Consider the following 15,581-nt stretch of genomic DNA (forward strand, 5'->3'; position numbering starts at 1 on the left):
ATATATATATATTTATATATATATATATATATATATATATATCTGAGCGTTTCAAACAGTCATTTTTGTATCTGTGATAAAATCTCCATATTTAAAGGCTCTTTGACTAATTCGCATATCTTTTTAAGAATTCTTCTAATGAATAGAAACTATTTTTTGCGTGATCTTTTTAGAAGTACCAGTTTCTTACTGTATTGTCCAATTGGTTTAAATTAAATCTTATTTTCCTATAGTCCTTTCCAAAGATTTCCACTTACAATCGATTTGCCTTTTTCATCTCAGGGGTCGTATGCACAGAAGAGCGGCAATAATCTGCAGTTCGGAATGCCGATTATGTTAATTTTGAACGGTAATTCGGTAAGTAGCTTGAATTTGCACATGACCAGGCCCTTTTTACTTACCTTGACGCGTAAGACTTTACTATGTCAGCCATACTCAAACATCAATGTTCTTTTGGATGCAGTGTTATATTCGTGTTGCAGTACTCTTTCTGCTGAGTCTTGTAGTACATGTTAACATGTAAGAATAATGATTACACAATTTTTTGTATACAAATATTAGCCAGAGAATTCAAAGCAAACCTTAAACCGTTGCGCGCAAACTCTTCCATTGTGATCCGAAAAATATCTGCTTACAGCAAACCGCTTATGTTCAGTCAGATAGAAAACCACCCTCTAAACTCAAATTTAAATTTTAAGTCATCTAGACTCCTTGGAATTTCGTTCTAATTAAGAGGCACTTTCCTTGAATATTGCCTAGTTTTACTTAAATTTTGCAAAAGTTACAGAATAATTCTGAGCTTCTGTCATTAGTTTTCCCTGTTAAAGCCATCTCTGTTTACCTTATAAACTATCCACGTATTTTTCTACTATTCTAATGCTCTCTGCATGCACTTCCTCTTCTGGCAATCGTTATTTTATCATTCTCTCTTAGAAAGCCCTTTTCCTGGAATGATGTTAAGAATGCTTGATCACTTTCTCTTATGTACTTTCCTATGTCGGTCGGATTTGAAGAACTAACTAAGAAAGTACAATCTGAGTAATTCCAAGATGCATAAATGTAAGTATATTTATTACCATCTGAAGAAAACACGCTTATGCCCTGTCACTTGCATCTCGCTGTTGGAGGGACTCCAGCTATGACCTGTATCGTATAGTGTGTCTTCTGTCGCAAGCCTAACATTGTATGAAAATAGTTATACGGAGAAACTTGAAAAGGAACTGTTGTCTGACTCTCCATTTATCATGCGGAAATAATGCTTTTTCGTCGTCTTCGATATTAGCTGTGGAACTCTTAGTTCCCTACCTAAACCTTCCGTTGCATTTTTTTTTTATATCGAATCTAGTATTTTGACAGCCTTCTGGAATGGTACTTCTCTTATAGATATGCGATAGCCCTTGGCTTCAATATGCTTTTCGCTGATATATTTTTAACCTAATCGATTCCTTAACGCCATGACCGAAACGATGTTGACTGTCAGTAGAGGTCACATCAGTCTGCTAAGTCCTTAGCGTAAGGACAAAAGCTTCAGGTTAGATTTCTCTATAGTGTGTGGGGTGGGTGGGAGAGGGGGTGTAATTGAAAAGTTAAATACATTGTCAAATATGAATATTACTACACAGCTAAGCTTTCACCAAAGCATACGAGTCTGCATGTTTTGTTTACAAAGTAGTTCCTAATACACTATACCATCTTGGGGGGGGGGGGCCGAGTGGCCGATGGTCTAAAGCGCTCTCCGTTACGGATCACTGCCATCTCACCTCTGTCTGCGTGGGTTCGAGTCTAGGATTCGACCAAAGTAGGTATGTGAGAAAGGCTTGCCAGTAGCTTCTCGTGGGTCGGTGGTTCTACCCGGGGGTTTTCCCGGGTTCTTCCTCCACCTTTAATACTGGCCGCCATACATAGCCTATCGTGTGCTGAAAAATGGCGATAAACCCCATAACAACAACAACAATACCATCTTTAGGCACACGTGTCGTACACGTGCGTGCAATATGATATGTGTTAAGTATCGTAAAATACTGCACAACTGCGACAATGTGAAGTTAACGGAGACAAAAATGTGCATACAATAATATTGTGATACGTCATGAAACTGTTTTGCATAACGTAATGAAGTGTTTCTGCGTTGCGTGGAATAATACTTTGATAAACGTTGAACGTAAGTTTAAAGTCATGAATTTGCATTTTGTTAGCTTTCTTTGATGAATTTTGAACATACTTGAAGTCATAAATTTGATTATTTTTTTTTACTTTCTTTGGTTTTTATTCTGAAATGTGTACTATCTGCTGAAGTAATCCACGGAGTAAGTCATCTAAGAAGACAAAAATAAAAAACCAGAAGCAAAGCTTTTATTCTGGATAACTACAAATAATTCGCGTTAGATGTTGTTGTTGTTGTTGTTGTTGTTGCTGTTATTATTATTATTATTATTTTTATTGATATTGTTATTATTATTAGTATTATTATTGTTGTTGTTGTTCTGCTCTTGTTGCAGTATACTGTATTAATGCGAATGTTTTCTTCCTGTGGAAAGTGTGCAAGCAACAGCATAGACAGAACTTACAAGAGAATACGAATTTATCATATTAAAGGCATTGGAAAATTAAGAAATATAGTCATTGTTGACTTTATCAATTTAATGATATCTTCCTCACCACAGCTTGGAAGATATCAATACAATATCTACGCTTATGATGAGGAGAGGCCGAATATCGGAGACTTTGATATTAGTCCGTGCTTCAACTACACAGCTAGAAAGGATTTCAAGTTCATCTTACCTGGTAAATACATATACTTTCAATTATTAATCACACAATTAGCGTTAGTATTCACATATTAAGATTTTCATGTATTTGTCACTACACCCAAAAATACATCGAAAAAGACTCATTAAAGAGTCTATAGCGCTCAGACTAGCGAGATACTAGTTTCGCACTATATATATATATATATATATATATATATATATATATATATATATATATATATATATAGAGAGAGAGAGAGAGAGAGAGAGAGAGAGAGAGAGAGAGAGAGATAATACAATTTTATAAATCGTTTTTTCTGAAGAAAAAGCTAACGATATTGGAAAGTTAAACAGATTCTTGCATTGTTTTTGTTGCCGTGTGCGCACACTTTTTGAAGACACCCTTCTATTCCACAAAGTTTTCGTAAAACAATTAGAATTTTGTGTTATAACCGGTTCAAACTGGTTGAAAATATAAAGTAATTTTAACTGTTATAACGGGTTCAAATTACAAATATATTTGCAGTGGTGTTGCAGCATACTATATTTACTTCAATGTCAGTACAGATGTTCCGCGGTTATTTTAACTTGGTAATATATATTAGATTTCAGCAATTTTCTTTATTTGGATAATCATTTCAAAGAACCAGTCTTTCTCTATCCTATGTCATTGCATGCGCATTTGAAGTGTTCGGTGTAGTTTAATGAAGGTGTCTTGTTCCAGGTGACTTCCAGAGGGTGGTGTTGGGTAACGAGGAATCATTCAAGTACTTTGTGCTACTCTCCATTCAGCGTTATGCTGGTGTATCACCAATAAGAGTTGCAAATATTCAGGTTAGATTTTTTGCTTTTAGCTTCCATGGCAGTAAGGTTAACGTTAAAGTCACTACAATTACACATGCGCAAAACTTAACCTGTTCACTTGCTGGCAATGAAAAATCTAAATGCCTCTCATTTTTGTGCAATTTCTATAATATTTAACTCTTCTCTCTCTCTTTCTCTCTCTCTCTCTCTCTCTCTCTCTCTCTCTCTCTCTCTCTCTCTCTCTCTCTCTCGTATTATGTACCTACCTCGGTTGGGTGAAGCAGAACATAACCAACTAGGTCTCTCTGTTCAGGTTTTGGAAGACAATTAAATGTGAACAGAATCTGCTAGATGTAAAATACCTACGTCGTTAAATGTATGCAGTATACATGTACAGTTTGCATGGAATATATCTGTCTAATATTTGTATCATGCAGTTCGACTATGTTGACAATAAGGACATCGTCGTATCTTTCACTCTTCTGGATAAAGCGCCCCCTATTGGTGACGTGGCTAACCCGTCAAAAGAGATAAGCCTAGATGCAGCCGTGAAGAATCTCGACGCAAACGTCAACGGCGGATCATTTGTCGTCAGCATGAATGTGGGTACACTTGCTGCTGTAACACTGACTTGCACTTCATTGATGGATTCTTTATCTCTATATCTTTATTTGTGTATTTATTATTATTCCTTATGTAATATTATGCCTTCGTGTCATGTGTGTGGGGGGGGGGGAGCTACCATAATATCCCAGTCCTAGTTACAATAATTGAGTACATAAGCGCAAATGTCAGGATCATGAAATCTAAATCAAGTCAAATTCTTTCTTCAAGTGTACTCTATCTTGTTACGTTACTTTGAAAGACTTTGATTTAAATAACTTCTATAGCATTTATTTACTTTTTGTCAAGCTTTCTAGAAGCTAAAATAGCAGTTTTCAGATTCAACGTGACATGAAAGTGCAAAATAATAATAGTAATAATGATAATAATAATAATAAGAAGAAGAAGAGGAAGAATGCTAATACTACTTCTACTACTAATACTACTACTACTATTACTACTACTACTACTAATAATAATAATAAGAAGAAGAAGAAGAAGAAGAAGAAAGAAAAAAAAAGAAGAATGCTAGTAATTACTTCTTCTACTACTACTACTAATAATAATAATAATAATAATGATGATGATGATGATGATGATGAATTAGTACAGCGCCTAATCATTAGAAGCTCTAAATGCTTTACGATATCAAATAAAACAAAAAAATACACAACGGCAAGATATACAAAATAAGCAACATGAAACTACAAAGCAAAAACATGCTGACAATAATTAAGGAAGTAAACTATATTAAGCCTTTAAGTCTTTAAAAACTGTAATGATTCTAGGTGACTGTCCATACAGTTTTCATCCCATGTAACTATAACAGCTTCATCGCAAGGAGGGGGGGGGGAATGCTGTAACTTCGTGGATGTGCCAAGAACAGATCTTGCAGAATCTATGTACATGACAGATAATATTACCAAATTCAGTTTAAATAACGCCAAAAAATTACAAACAAAACTTACTTTATACATTCTTAGAGGAAAGTTATTTGCGTACGCATTCTCACTTTTCGCATAGTAATTCTACGCATATCAGCATTTCTTCGTGCAAAATGACCTGAGGCGATCAATACGTACTAATGGCATGGTCCCGTGTACCTTAAATGGTCTTCAGATGTCAATATTTAGTTCTTTACCTGGTATTTTTGCCCTAACTGTTCTGACAAGATTATAAAAAATTTGATGATTCAAGCTTACATTTAGTTTTCGAACATGCTAAATTTCGATTTAGCTGAGAATACATAAACCGGTCTCCCTCCTCTTTTCGGCCCAACAGTTCAAATCCTACGCTCTCAAACAATACTACCAGTCCTTCTCTTTCATCTCACACTCTTATATTAAAATCTTAGGCCGAGAAAGGTCAATTGTTCCATGATCTCTTTCGGGCCGGTATAAAAAAAGATATTTCGTCTGTATACTGATCTTCATGATACTCAGTGGGATTACTGCCATACATCAACAGAATGTATTTGTCTTAAGGTGATGATGCTCATAATGATGACGATGATGATGATGATGATGATGGTGGTGGTGGTGGTGATGGTGATGATGATGGTTATGATTATTATCATTATTATTATTATTATTATTATTATTATAGACTATATCTCTGACCGCCAAACCATACTCGTTTTCTGCTACGCAAGATAGTGTTGTGACCAACACAAACTATGTCAACCAACAGAATACAACGACTTCTAAAAGCGGCTATACAGGAGGTAGGTTCATTCGGCGATGTTTCACTCAAAAGTAGTTCCAGCGAGTCCATATTTTATCCCGTACGGAAAGTATCGTGTAACTGTAAAATAGATTTCCGTGAATATAATTAATAGGTCTCTGCTGTTTATCACACGTTTTGTGCCTGAGGTCTTAATCGAAGCACCCATGTCTATTTCCGCAACTGTGCAAAACACGGTTCATAGTGAACTATGTCCCCCACCTCAAACTGCTTTATCCAACTTTGAAACTACTCGTCCTAGAAATTTAATTTCTGATGAATGTACGAATATCATACCAATAACAAAACGTACTGTAAAAGGCTTAAATATGGATGCGAAGTAATTTTTGGTGTAGAGGTTCCAGAAACAACCAACTTTTGTCGGCAAGAACCTGTCCTGGCACGAGCTGGGAACCAAGAATTTGCAGAGGAGCAAAGCTACAGAATCAGCTCTGCGCTGTACAGACCAAGACATGTTTCTGATTAATATCCAAATTGCTGAAACAATTATAATTGTAGACAAAGACGAGAAGTTGCAAGAAAGAACAAACGTTTTCCATTTTTGTGGTCGAAATAATGTTTCAATATAATGTACATCGATCATTACAGTAAAAGATGCAGTTTGTTGCAGTGATGATGTAGTTGGCGTCCAGTTTATTATCCCGTCGCCATCGAAGCTAAAACGGTATACAGCTTTTTGCCGTACACACGTGTGTTCATCCGTTCGTTTGTGACACCTTGAAAATGTTCAACCCTCTTTCACCTACATTCACGAAAATTGGCATGTGGCTACATCTTAATGATGATACAATACACCTATATAACAAAATGGTCATTGTGAGCCAATTTGTTTACCCTTGCCTGACTTAAGTTACACCCTCAATATAATGTACCTTATTTCACATACGTTTAAAACATTATGTGTGGAAGAATCTCAAGGACAATGAATGAAGAGTATTAAACCTAAATCAGTGTGATCCAATTTTGACGTTTTAATAACTTTAGTTATTTTCGCTATCCTTTGCTAAGCAACCAATATGTTGGATCCTATTTTGTTTACGCTGTTGAAAATTAACATATCGATGCATCCCAGAAAGAATACTTCAACAGGGCAAAATTATGCCAATGCATCAAATTGTAATCCTTTTATGAATTTTGTAGTTTTTTTCTATCCCTTCATTATTATATAGTAAATACTGGGAAATCTTTTTCAGTTACTCTTCTGAAAACTGTTATTCGGATGCACCTCGAGGGGTGTTGCTCGACCATACTACAATAGGTCATTGTGTCCCAATTTTTCACTGGAGTTTGGAATTGCTTGTGTATTTTCAGCTATCATTTATTTAAACCCTCAATATATGCAGTGTGCAGCTATCTTCTGCAAATAAGGTACTGAAACTTGCAACTTATGCAGTTGAGGAACACTTTATTGATTGATATACAGTAAGAATTTGTATTCTAATATTAAATTTTTGTGTGTTTATTTTTGTAGTACTTATTTACTGATTGTACTCAGATGATTTATTGTTATATCATGCAATCTTCTATGGAAGGAAATAATGACCTACACTCTCGTAAGTTGATGTGCGGATCCATCTCAGTCATACCAAAGCTAGATCAATTTGACCTAATCAGTTTGTATCGAGCAGTTCATTACGTCCATAATATATTAACACCTAATTCATCTACACTCATGAAAATTTGTAATGGATGCACCTCAGTTGAGATTCAATAAACTTTGCCAAAACTAAGCCACTGTGACCTATTTTTACGACTGAGTGTTTTTTGTTGCTTCTTCGGATGCTTGGTAGCTATTTATTTCTCATGAAAACTTTGGCCTGTAATAAATCTAAACCAGAGTCATATTTTCCATTCTAACAGTCTGTATATTGTGGGTGATTCGTGTTTTCGAGTACACACCTTGTTATAGTCGGTTGGCCAAGATTTAAACAATTCAGCCATGAACCAGAGAAAGATTGTTTTCCAAAACAGACAGGGATGCTTTTATTCCCCATTCATCCAATAAGAGGTCGTATTTTGAACCAAAATATAAAATATTTGGTATGTATTGCCTAAATTATCCCATAATTTAAAAACATGGTGTCAAAAGTGAGATCGGGGTTTTGATTCTAGTTTTAATTTGGCATCCAAAGTCATTTTGTTCAAGTTTGTGTGGTCTGAACTGGTTTTCCAGGCTTTAAAATATTACTTTTCTTACAGCACGATCAAGTACCTCCGCCATTACTGCCCCAGAGAATCCCTCAATAAAACTCTTTAATTTAAATTTAAACTTTTAATATCTGCTACTGTTACGGCTCTATATTTTAAACTATGCACTAGAAAGAAGCGATACCCGCAAGTTTAGCAAAATCAACAAACAATTTAATCTCTAGGTTGTTGTTGTTGAGTTTAATTATAGTAGCGTTCGCACAATTGTGCATGTGCCACTTTTTTTCTGACTGCACCGCAGCCTGCTAGTTGTTCCTGGGGAAGGGGATGGTGCCACCTCCCCCAGGCTTTTATGGATTCAAGGAACCCTGATAGTTTGGCCTCAATCTTTGCGTCCATAAAGGTCCCTACAGTTGAATGGTTGGCTGTCATTAGTGGGAAGGAGAGCTCGGGAACGGTCCTGCTTGCTTTACATCGCTGGTTTCTTGTTGCATTTGCCTTTTTTTTTTTTTTTTTTTGAGATTTTTTTTTTTTTCGAGATTTTTTTTTTTTTTCCTCTTCAAAATGTTCTAAAAGGAGGGGGGATGTTCTATGCTGTTTATAGAGGTTCTTAGTAGATATCATGTATGAAGAGAGATTTTCAAGATTATTATGGTATTACTAGTCGAGGTGTTTAGGGTGTGTTTCCTACGTTATGTTATTTATAAGTTTTTAGATATTACCTCTTTAAGTTATTTATTAATTGATGTTTTTAGAGACTGAATGTTATTTATACTTTATTTAGCAAGAGACCGGAGTCCTAGCCGATTACACGGTTCGTTAAGGACATCTAGGACAGGAATCCTAGCTGATTACTAGGTTCGTTAAGGACATCTAGGGCATCCGATTTTGCGGTTTCCTTAGTTTTTTATAGGTGCTTCGTAAGTGAATTATTTTTTAATACTTTTATAAAATTGAATGATATGTTATGATTTTTTATGTGGTGGCTTCTACATTTATTTAGCTAGTTACTGGGTCTTTTGGTTTTGTGGAGATAGTAATTATATTTTGTTCCTAAGTCCTGCTGAGTCTATGAATTGATTTATATTTTTATATGCTGATTGTTTATTTTTATTAGAGTCCATAAGTAACTCTGGGTATGTGTGTGGTAATCCAATCTCTTTTTGGTTTTTGATAAATATTTTCCGAGCGAGTTGATATTTTGGGCATATATTGAATACGTGGTGTAGATCTTCGGTGGTGTGGCAGTTAAAGCAGTTAATGGTTGCTGGTTTGGGTCCTATAAACCTTCCAAAACTGCTTGCTAGTTTAGTTTTTCCAGTTATTATCCTGTTTATGGTTTTCTGTTCTAAATAGGTACCCTTAGGCAGCTGTATGTTCCTATCTACGTTTTTTGGGGGTTTCATGGTGATTTTTCCCTTTTGTGGAGGAGTTCCAAAAATCTTGCCATGTTTGGTCTATATACGTTTGTGCGAAGCTTATTGCTTCTGTAGAGCTATAGTTAAGTTTGATAGTTTTGATCTCCTAGTTTGGTTTTTGCAACTTTGTCTGCTGTTTCGTTGCCAGAGATTCCAATGTGCGACGGTATCCACATGAGCTCAACTAATTGATGTGCTGTGGTGATATCGTCGATTAATTGGCATGCTCTGTCGAGGAATTATTCCCTAGAGTGTGTATTACGATTTTGGATCGATTTGATAACGCTTAGGGAATCGCTTATAATGACTGCTTTAGGTATTTGGTTGTCTTTGATCCATTGTAGTGATTCAAGTATAGCCCAGAATTCAGTGGTGTAAATGGAGCAATAGTCAGGTAATCTGGATCCCGTTTGTATATTGAATTCAGGGATGACTATTGCTGCTGCTGTTCTTGGTGGGTTGTTTGTTTTTGATCCATCGGTATATATTTTAACATAGTCCGGGTATTTTTGGTTGATTTCGTTTACCAGTACAGGTTTTAGTAAGTTTTCTTGTCCTTCTTTATTGCCTAATTTGGTAGCTTCAATGTTAATCCTTGGTGGCTTTGTAACCATGGTGATTTGTTCTGGTCTGTATTGTTTGTTACCTGTTTTTTTAGTAGAGGTATCTTTTCTCTTAGTTCAAGGATTACTTTGCCACTTGGTGTGATAGGTATGATTTTGGGTTTGAAGACAACTTTACACTTATTTATAGCTATTTTGGTGGGATGGTTGTCTGGGTGGGTATCTAATCGAATGGAGTATCGGAGGAGCAGTTCTTGCCTACGTAATTTTAAGGGTAGTTCTCCTGTTAGTGTTTGTAGTTCTTCTAATGATGTTGAAGGGAGTGTTCCTGTGCATAATAGCAAGGCTTTTCTCTGGATAGTGTCAAGTTTTTGTAGTACAGGCTGCTTAGCCGAGTTATATGCTTGGCAACCGTAATCAAGTTTTGATCTAATTAGGCTTTTATATATCGTGAGGAGGGTTTCCTGGTTGGATCCCCAGTCAGTCCTTGTGATGTTCCTGAGTAAATTGAGATCTTTGTTACAATTCTGGGTGAGTTGTTCAATGTGCTGTTTCCATGTGAGGTGGTTGTCAAAGAACATTCCTAGGAATTTTACTACTGTTACGTATTTGATTAATTGATTTTGTACATAGAAGTTTGGATAGACTAGGTTGTTATTTCGTTTGGGGGTGAATATGATTGCCACAGTTTTTTCATGAGATATTTTGAAACCCCATTTGTCCGCCCATCTCCCTATGTTGTCTAGGCTCTGCTGGATTTCTTTAACTACTGTGTTATTGGCAGGATTTCCATTCCTCCATATGCCACTATCATCTGCAAATTGTGACAAGTTTATTTTTGTGGAGGCTGCATTGAGGTCAAGGTCGTTTACCATTAGGTTAAAAAGTAACGGACTTATTACACTGCCTTGCGGTGTTCCATTTTCAAGTGAAAATTCTTCCGAATGGGTGTTGCCTATTCTTGTGGTAATTTTCCGGCCTGTGAGGAAATCGCCAATCCAGTTGAACAAGCGTCCAGTTATTCCAAATTGGTTTAATTTGGCCATTAGTCCGTTGGTCCATACTAGGTCGAACGCTTTTTCTAGGTCTAAAAAAAACCGCTGTGAGGTTACGATCGGTTTTCCTATGTGCGTTAAAAGCGAGTTTGATGTCTGTTTCCAATCTGAGAAGTTGGTCAGTTGTGGACCGTTTGTTCCGAAAGCCACATTGATTTATGGAGAGTAGGTTATTGGTTTCTAGGTGGTGTTTTAACCTATTTGCGATTATTGTCTCCATTATTTTGCAAATATTGTTTGTAAGGGAGATGGGTCGGTACGAATTTATGTTGTTGGGATCTTTACCTAGCTTGGGGATTGGTATTACTATGGCCTGTTTCCACTTGGTGGGTAGTTGGCCTTTATCCCATATCCTATTAAAGAGTTTGATTATGGCTATTGTTATATTGATAGGTAGATTTTTGTAGATAATGTAACCTAACTGATCCTTACCAGGGGATGTTTCGTTTTTGGATCGTAGGGCTATCTTCCATTCATGTACTGTGATGTCGCTATTTAGGTGAGATTCTTTTATTCCTTGGTCTTGAAACATTTGAGGTTGGGTTCCCTCCATTAGTTTAGGTTATAAAATGTTTCGTTTTTGGATCGTAGGGCTATCTTCCATTCATGTACTGTGATGTCGCTATTTAGGTGAGATTCTTTTGTTCCTTGGTCTTGAAACATTTGAGGTTGGGTTCCCTCCATTAGTTTAGGTTATAAAATGAAAATTTATGAGACGCTTACATTATTGTGAATTAAATAACAAATAATCCTAAATAACCCATCACAGGTCCTAAAGTATAGAATGTTCCTAATGAATTCCAATAGTCTTGAATGCCTTGATGTACCAATAGTCTTTAATGTTCTGATGTATCATAATCATGCAAACCAAACCATCTTTGAATGAGTTCACAGCCATCCCAAGCTAATCTGTTAGTCCTGAAATCAACGAGCACTTTGTAATTCCAATAACAACTTTAATAAATAAAATCTATATTTTATGTGAAAGCACTATATGACTCCACAGACTGATCTTAAAACAATAATGAATAATTTGCACACCAAGACACCTCTATAAATATTTCACTTGAACTACTATTAATAGTATTTTCTGGAAAACTAATGGAAAATTCCGCTAACTTGCAAACACGTTTAGGCCTATGTTTATTAGCTACAGCTATGACGAAAGTCAGGTATGCTAAACCTATATCCACAATCATTAATTACGGACAACAGTCAAGCATGCTATATAAATTATATAAACATAACACTTCATACACCACATGGTTTATCACATCATAATTAAATCAGTTTTAAGAGTAATTGGACAATACAACAGACGTCTTGAGGTCTACGTGATTGGGCTATGATATCTATCTCTAGCCTAAATACAAAACATTGTATTAAAAATGTAAAGACGGGAAATTGCAAAGCAGCTGGTGGGTGACAGTCCATTCAGCCTGTGGAAATAAGAATTCTTCGTCATCTTGGCTTATTGGCTCTGAAGTCCTTACTTTTCTACCAAAACCTTCAGTGCTTTCTTTTCTCTCATTCATCTCTAATTTAGAATCAAAATAGTATCTTCAATACTGCGTCTCCCGCGTTTGTCGTGGACATTGTTAATATCACGTTCATTCGATTGCTTGTTGGAAAATTTCAATTCTGATTCAATAAACTCGTCCACATCGTTCACTTTATCATCTCTGCTTTCAAATAGCCGCAACAGCTTCTTTAGTTCATCCACAAACAAATCTACTAAACAAAAACCTATAGTATCTGCTACATGAGTGTACATTATTTGTTTACAATGTAGTTAATAATACACTATACTATTTTTAGACGCACGTGTCGTGCAGTATAGGATGTTCAGTCTCGTAAAATACTGCACGATTCTGGCAACCTAAAGTTAACGGAAAACAAAATGAATATATAATAATACACCGTTACGTAACAAGTTCGTGTGTCATACTGTATTATACGATTTGTCCGTGTCACTAAACGCCGTAATAATGCCATAAAAATACCATAGTAAACCGTTTGGCATCATCAATAAAAGCTGTAAGAATGTCATGAAAATATCATAGTAAACCATTTGAAAACTTAACTAACGCTGCAATAATGCCATGAAAATGTTACAGTTACATGACCAATATAATCCTAAAAGTGTGCTAATTGATAGAATTATTGCAACAGATTGAATGACGTAGTATGGCACACCCCATCAGTAGTTCGCTGCATAAAGCATTATGTAGTATGTCTCATGAAGTCTATATTTTAAGAACGTCCATGTGATTATACGTTTGATTCAATAATCTGTCTTGTAATATTTTTAGGTACGTTAGCTGCATTGGGCGTGTCATTCCTAGTGGTCTTCTTTATTCTGGGCGTCCTCGGGACATACTTTTACTACAGAAGAATGGGCGGAAGCTTTCAACACAAGTCTTTTAGAAACGAAGATAATACAAAGGAAGCCTCATAGACCCAACATTGTATTTTACATGAATATACCAATGCTGTATAAAATGAAAAACAAGGTTGAAACTCCCATCGTTTACGAAAGATTCTCTTCATTACAGCCCATGTCCATCTTTCACAGCTTAGAAATAAACTGTTACACGATGGTTAATAGCGCTTACAAGGTTTTTTATCAAACAAAGGCTATGAAGATGTGATTGAACCAACAGTCAGCAAGTGGCACACACACACAAACACACACAGACACAAACACACACACACACACACACACACACACACACACACACACATATATATATATATATATATATATATATATATATATATATATATATGGGGGGTGTTTACATTTTTATCGTTTTGCAATGACAAAAAAAAAGTATCAACGAAAAAATACAACGAATTGATTTGAGGTCGAACTGCTTTAACGAACAAATAAATATTTGGTGATTAATTCATTCTTTTCATTTATTATACATTTCTTCTTTTATTTAAATCTTCGTTTGCAAAAGTCTGGCTTAATTTAACTTAAATGGAACTTGATTACTTTTATTCTGTAATAAAAATAGTATTTAATGACGAAGTTGTGATAACCAATATTGTCTGTTTCTACCGTAAAACATCTATGTTAACTGAAAAAATTATGAGTGGACAAGAGTAGCATTTCTGTTGGACCTTTTATTAGAATACGCATTAGACTTTAGTCCACTCTACAGTGGTATACATGTGTGGTGCGTACTGAATGTACATGAGATAATTTTTTCCTACCATGCTGATAAGATGCATACGTACAAATATGTATCCATACAGATCCAATAAGGTTATAAACAGGTACAACGAGCGCCTTCAGGTGTGCAACGCAGTTGCCTGGAAACGACACGCGTGCAACTTGTGAACTACCCATGCTCCCGATTTAAGGATAGTAATCATAGTCGGCTCATTGGGTTACCTCCCTTCAGAAAGAAAACGTCACTGCCACAAACTGTAAAATTATAGGTACAACGCAACGTAGAAAAAACCGTATGCTTTGATAAATTCATAAAACACAATTTATACTGAACTTTTTTGTATCCTTTTCTAAACTGGCAATGGTGCAAAATTTGATTTAAATTTGTGCCCGGTTAAGGAATAAAGTATTCAATCAACGTGCCAGTGTACTTGTTGTCAGAGACGATGCACTAATATTGTCATGACCATTAGGTCAAAGCAAGAAATCAGAGATATATTCTGAAAGAATATGAGCGTAGAGGAGCGTGGGTAGTGGCATGGTCTGTTTACAGTAATACTGAACTTGTACATTCCTCGTTTTATCATTGTTCTTGTAAATCCTGTTTCCAAGTGGACTCGCCACTCATGAATATTCCACTGAAAGGTCAAGCGCTCAGGACATTCTTGTCGAACTTTGATTAGACCCGACCCCTGAATACCGTCTGCAGTGACTCTCATGCACCGTAAAATGCTACGAATAGAAATCCTCTAGAGGGACCCTACAGTTAAGCGTCGGCGTGATCTCCAATACAAACAGAAATAGGATTGGGCCCATTCATCGCTCCTCTTTTATTATCTTCGAAACGTTTTCTAAATATTAAGATTGTGTGGAGATATTTCTCGTCAGATAGAGTGATATTTGCGTGCGAGTTTATATATATATATATATATATATATATATATATATATATATATATATATATATATATATATATATATATATATATATATATATATATATATACTCTACAAGATTCAAATTTTCAGTTTTTACGGATACAACAAAAACAAAATGAACCGACTGAATAACGTACCAAGTTTTTCAAAATCTTTTGATACGTATGAAGAGATATACGTTTATTTTAACGATTGAGTATTGTGCCTACATTCTAGATCCCACTCATGCTCAACTCAAAGGTGCCTTTGGCGGTTGTCCAGACATCCATTTAGCGATCCATTCAAGACCATGTGGGGCATGCTGAAAGTATGTTAGTGGGACAGAGTTTATTCTGCCTTTCAAAAAATCATTGCTATCAAATCATAATGGATGAAGAC

At 35.7% G+C, this 15,581-nt stretch overlaps 1 protein-coding gene across 1 annotated transcript in view; it reads left to right on the forward strand.

Moving 5' to 3' along the window:
• The window catches only part of LOC149793996 (uncharacterized), a 31,008-nt gene extending 17,324 nt beyond the window's left edge, over nucleotides 1–13,684 (forward strand). The window contains exons 10-15 of the mRNA XM_089967919.1: nucleotides 283–357; nucleotides 2,664–2,784; nucleotides 3,475–3,584; nucleotides 3,992–4,156; nucleotides 5,763–5,880; nucleotides 13,397–13,684. Coding sequence (XP_089824045.1) covers nucleotides 283–357; nucleotides 2,664–2,784; nucleotides 3,475–3,584; nucleotides 3,992–4,156; nucleotides 5,763–5,880; nucleotides 13,397–13,542 — 735 coding nt within the window. The 3' untranslated portion in view covers nucleotides 13,543–13,684. The remainder of the gene's footprint in view (nucleotides 1–282; nucleotides 358–2,663; nucleotides 2,785–3,474; nucleotides 3,585–3,991; nucleotides 4,157–5,762; nucleotides 5,881–13,396) is intronic.
• The last annotated feature ends 1,897 nt before the right edge of the window (nucleotides 13,685–15,581 follow it).

Source organism: Sinohyriopsis cumingii, chromosome 8 (genome assembly GCF_028554795.1).
Source record: "Sinohyriopsis cumingii isolate HCF-2022 chromosome 8, ASM2855479v2, whole genome shotgun sequence".
NCBI classification, from domain to species: domain Eukaryota; kingdom Metazoa; phylum Mollusca; class Bivalvia; order Unionida; family Unionidae; genus Sinohyriopsis; species Sinohyriopsis cumingii.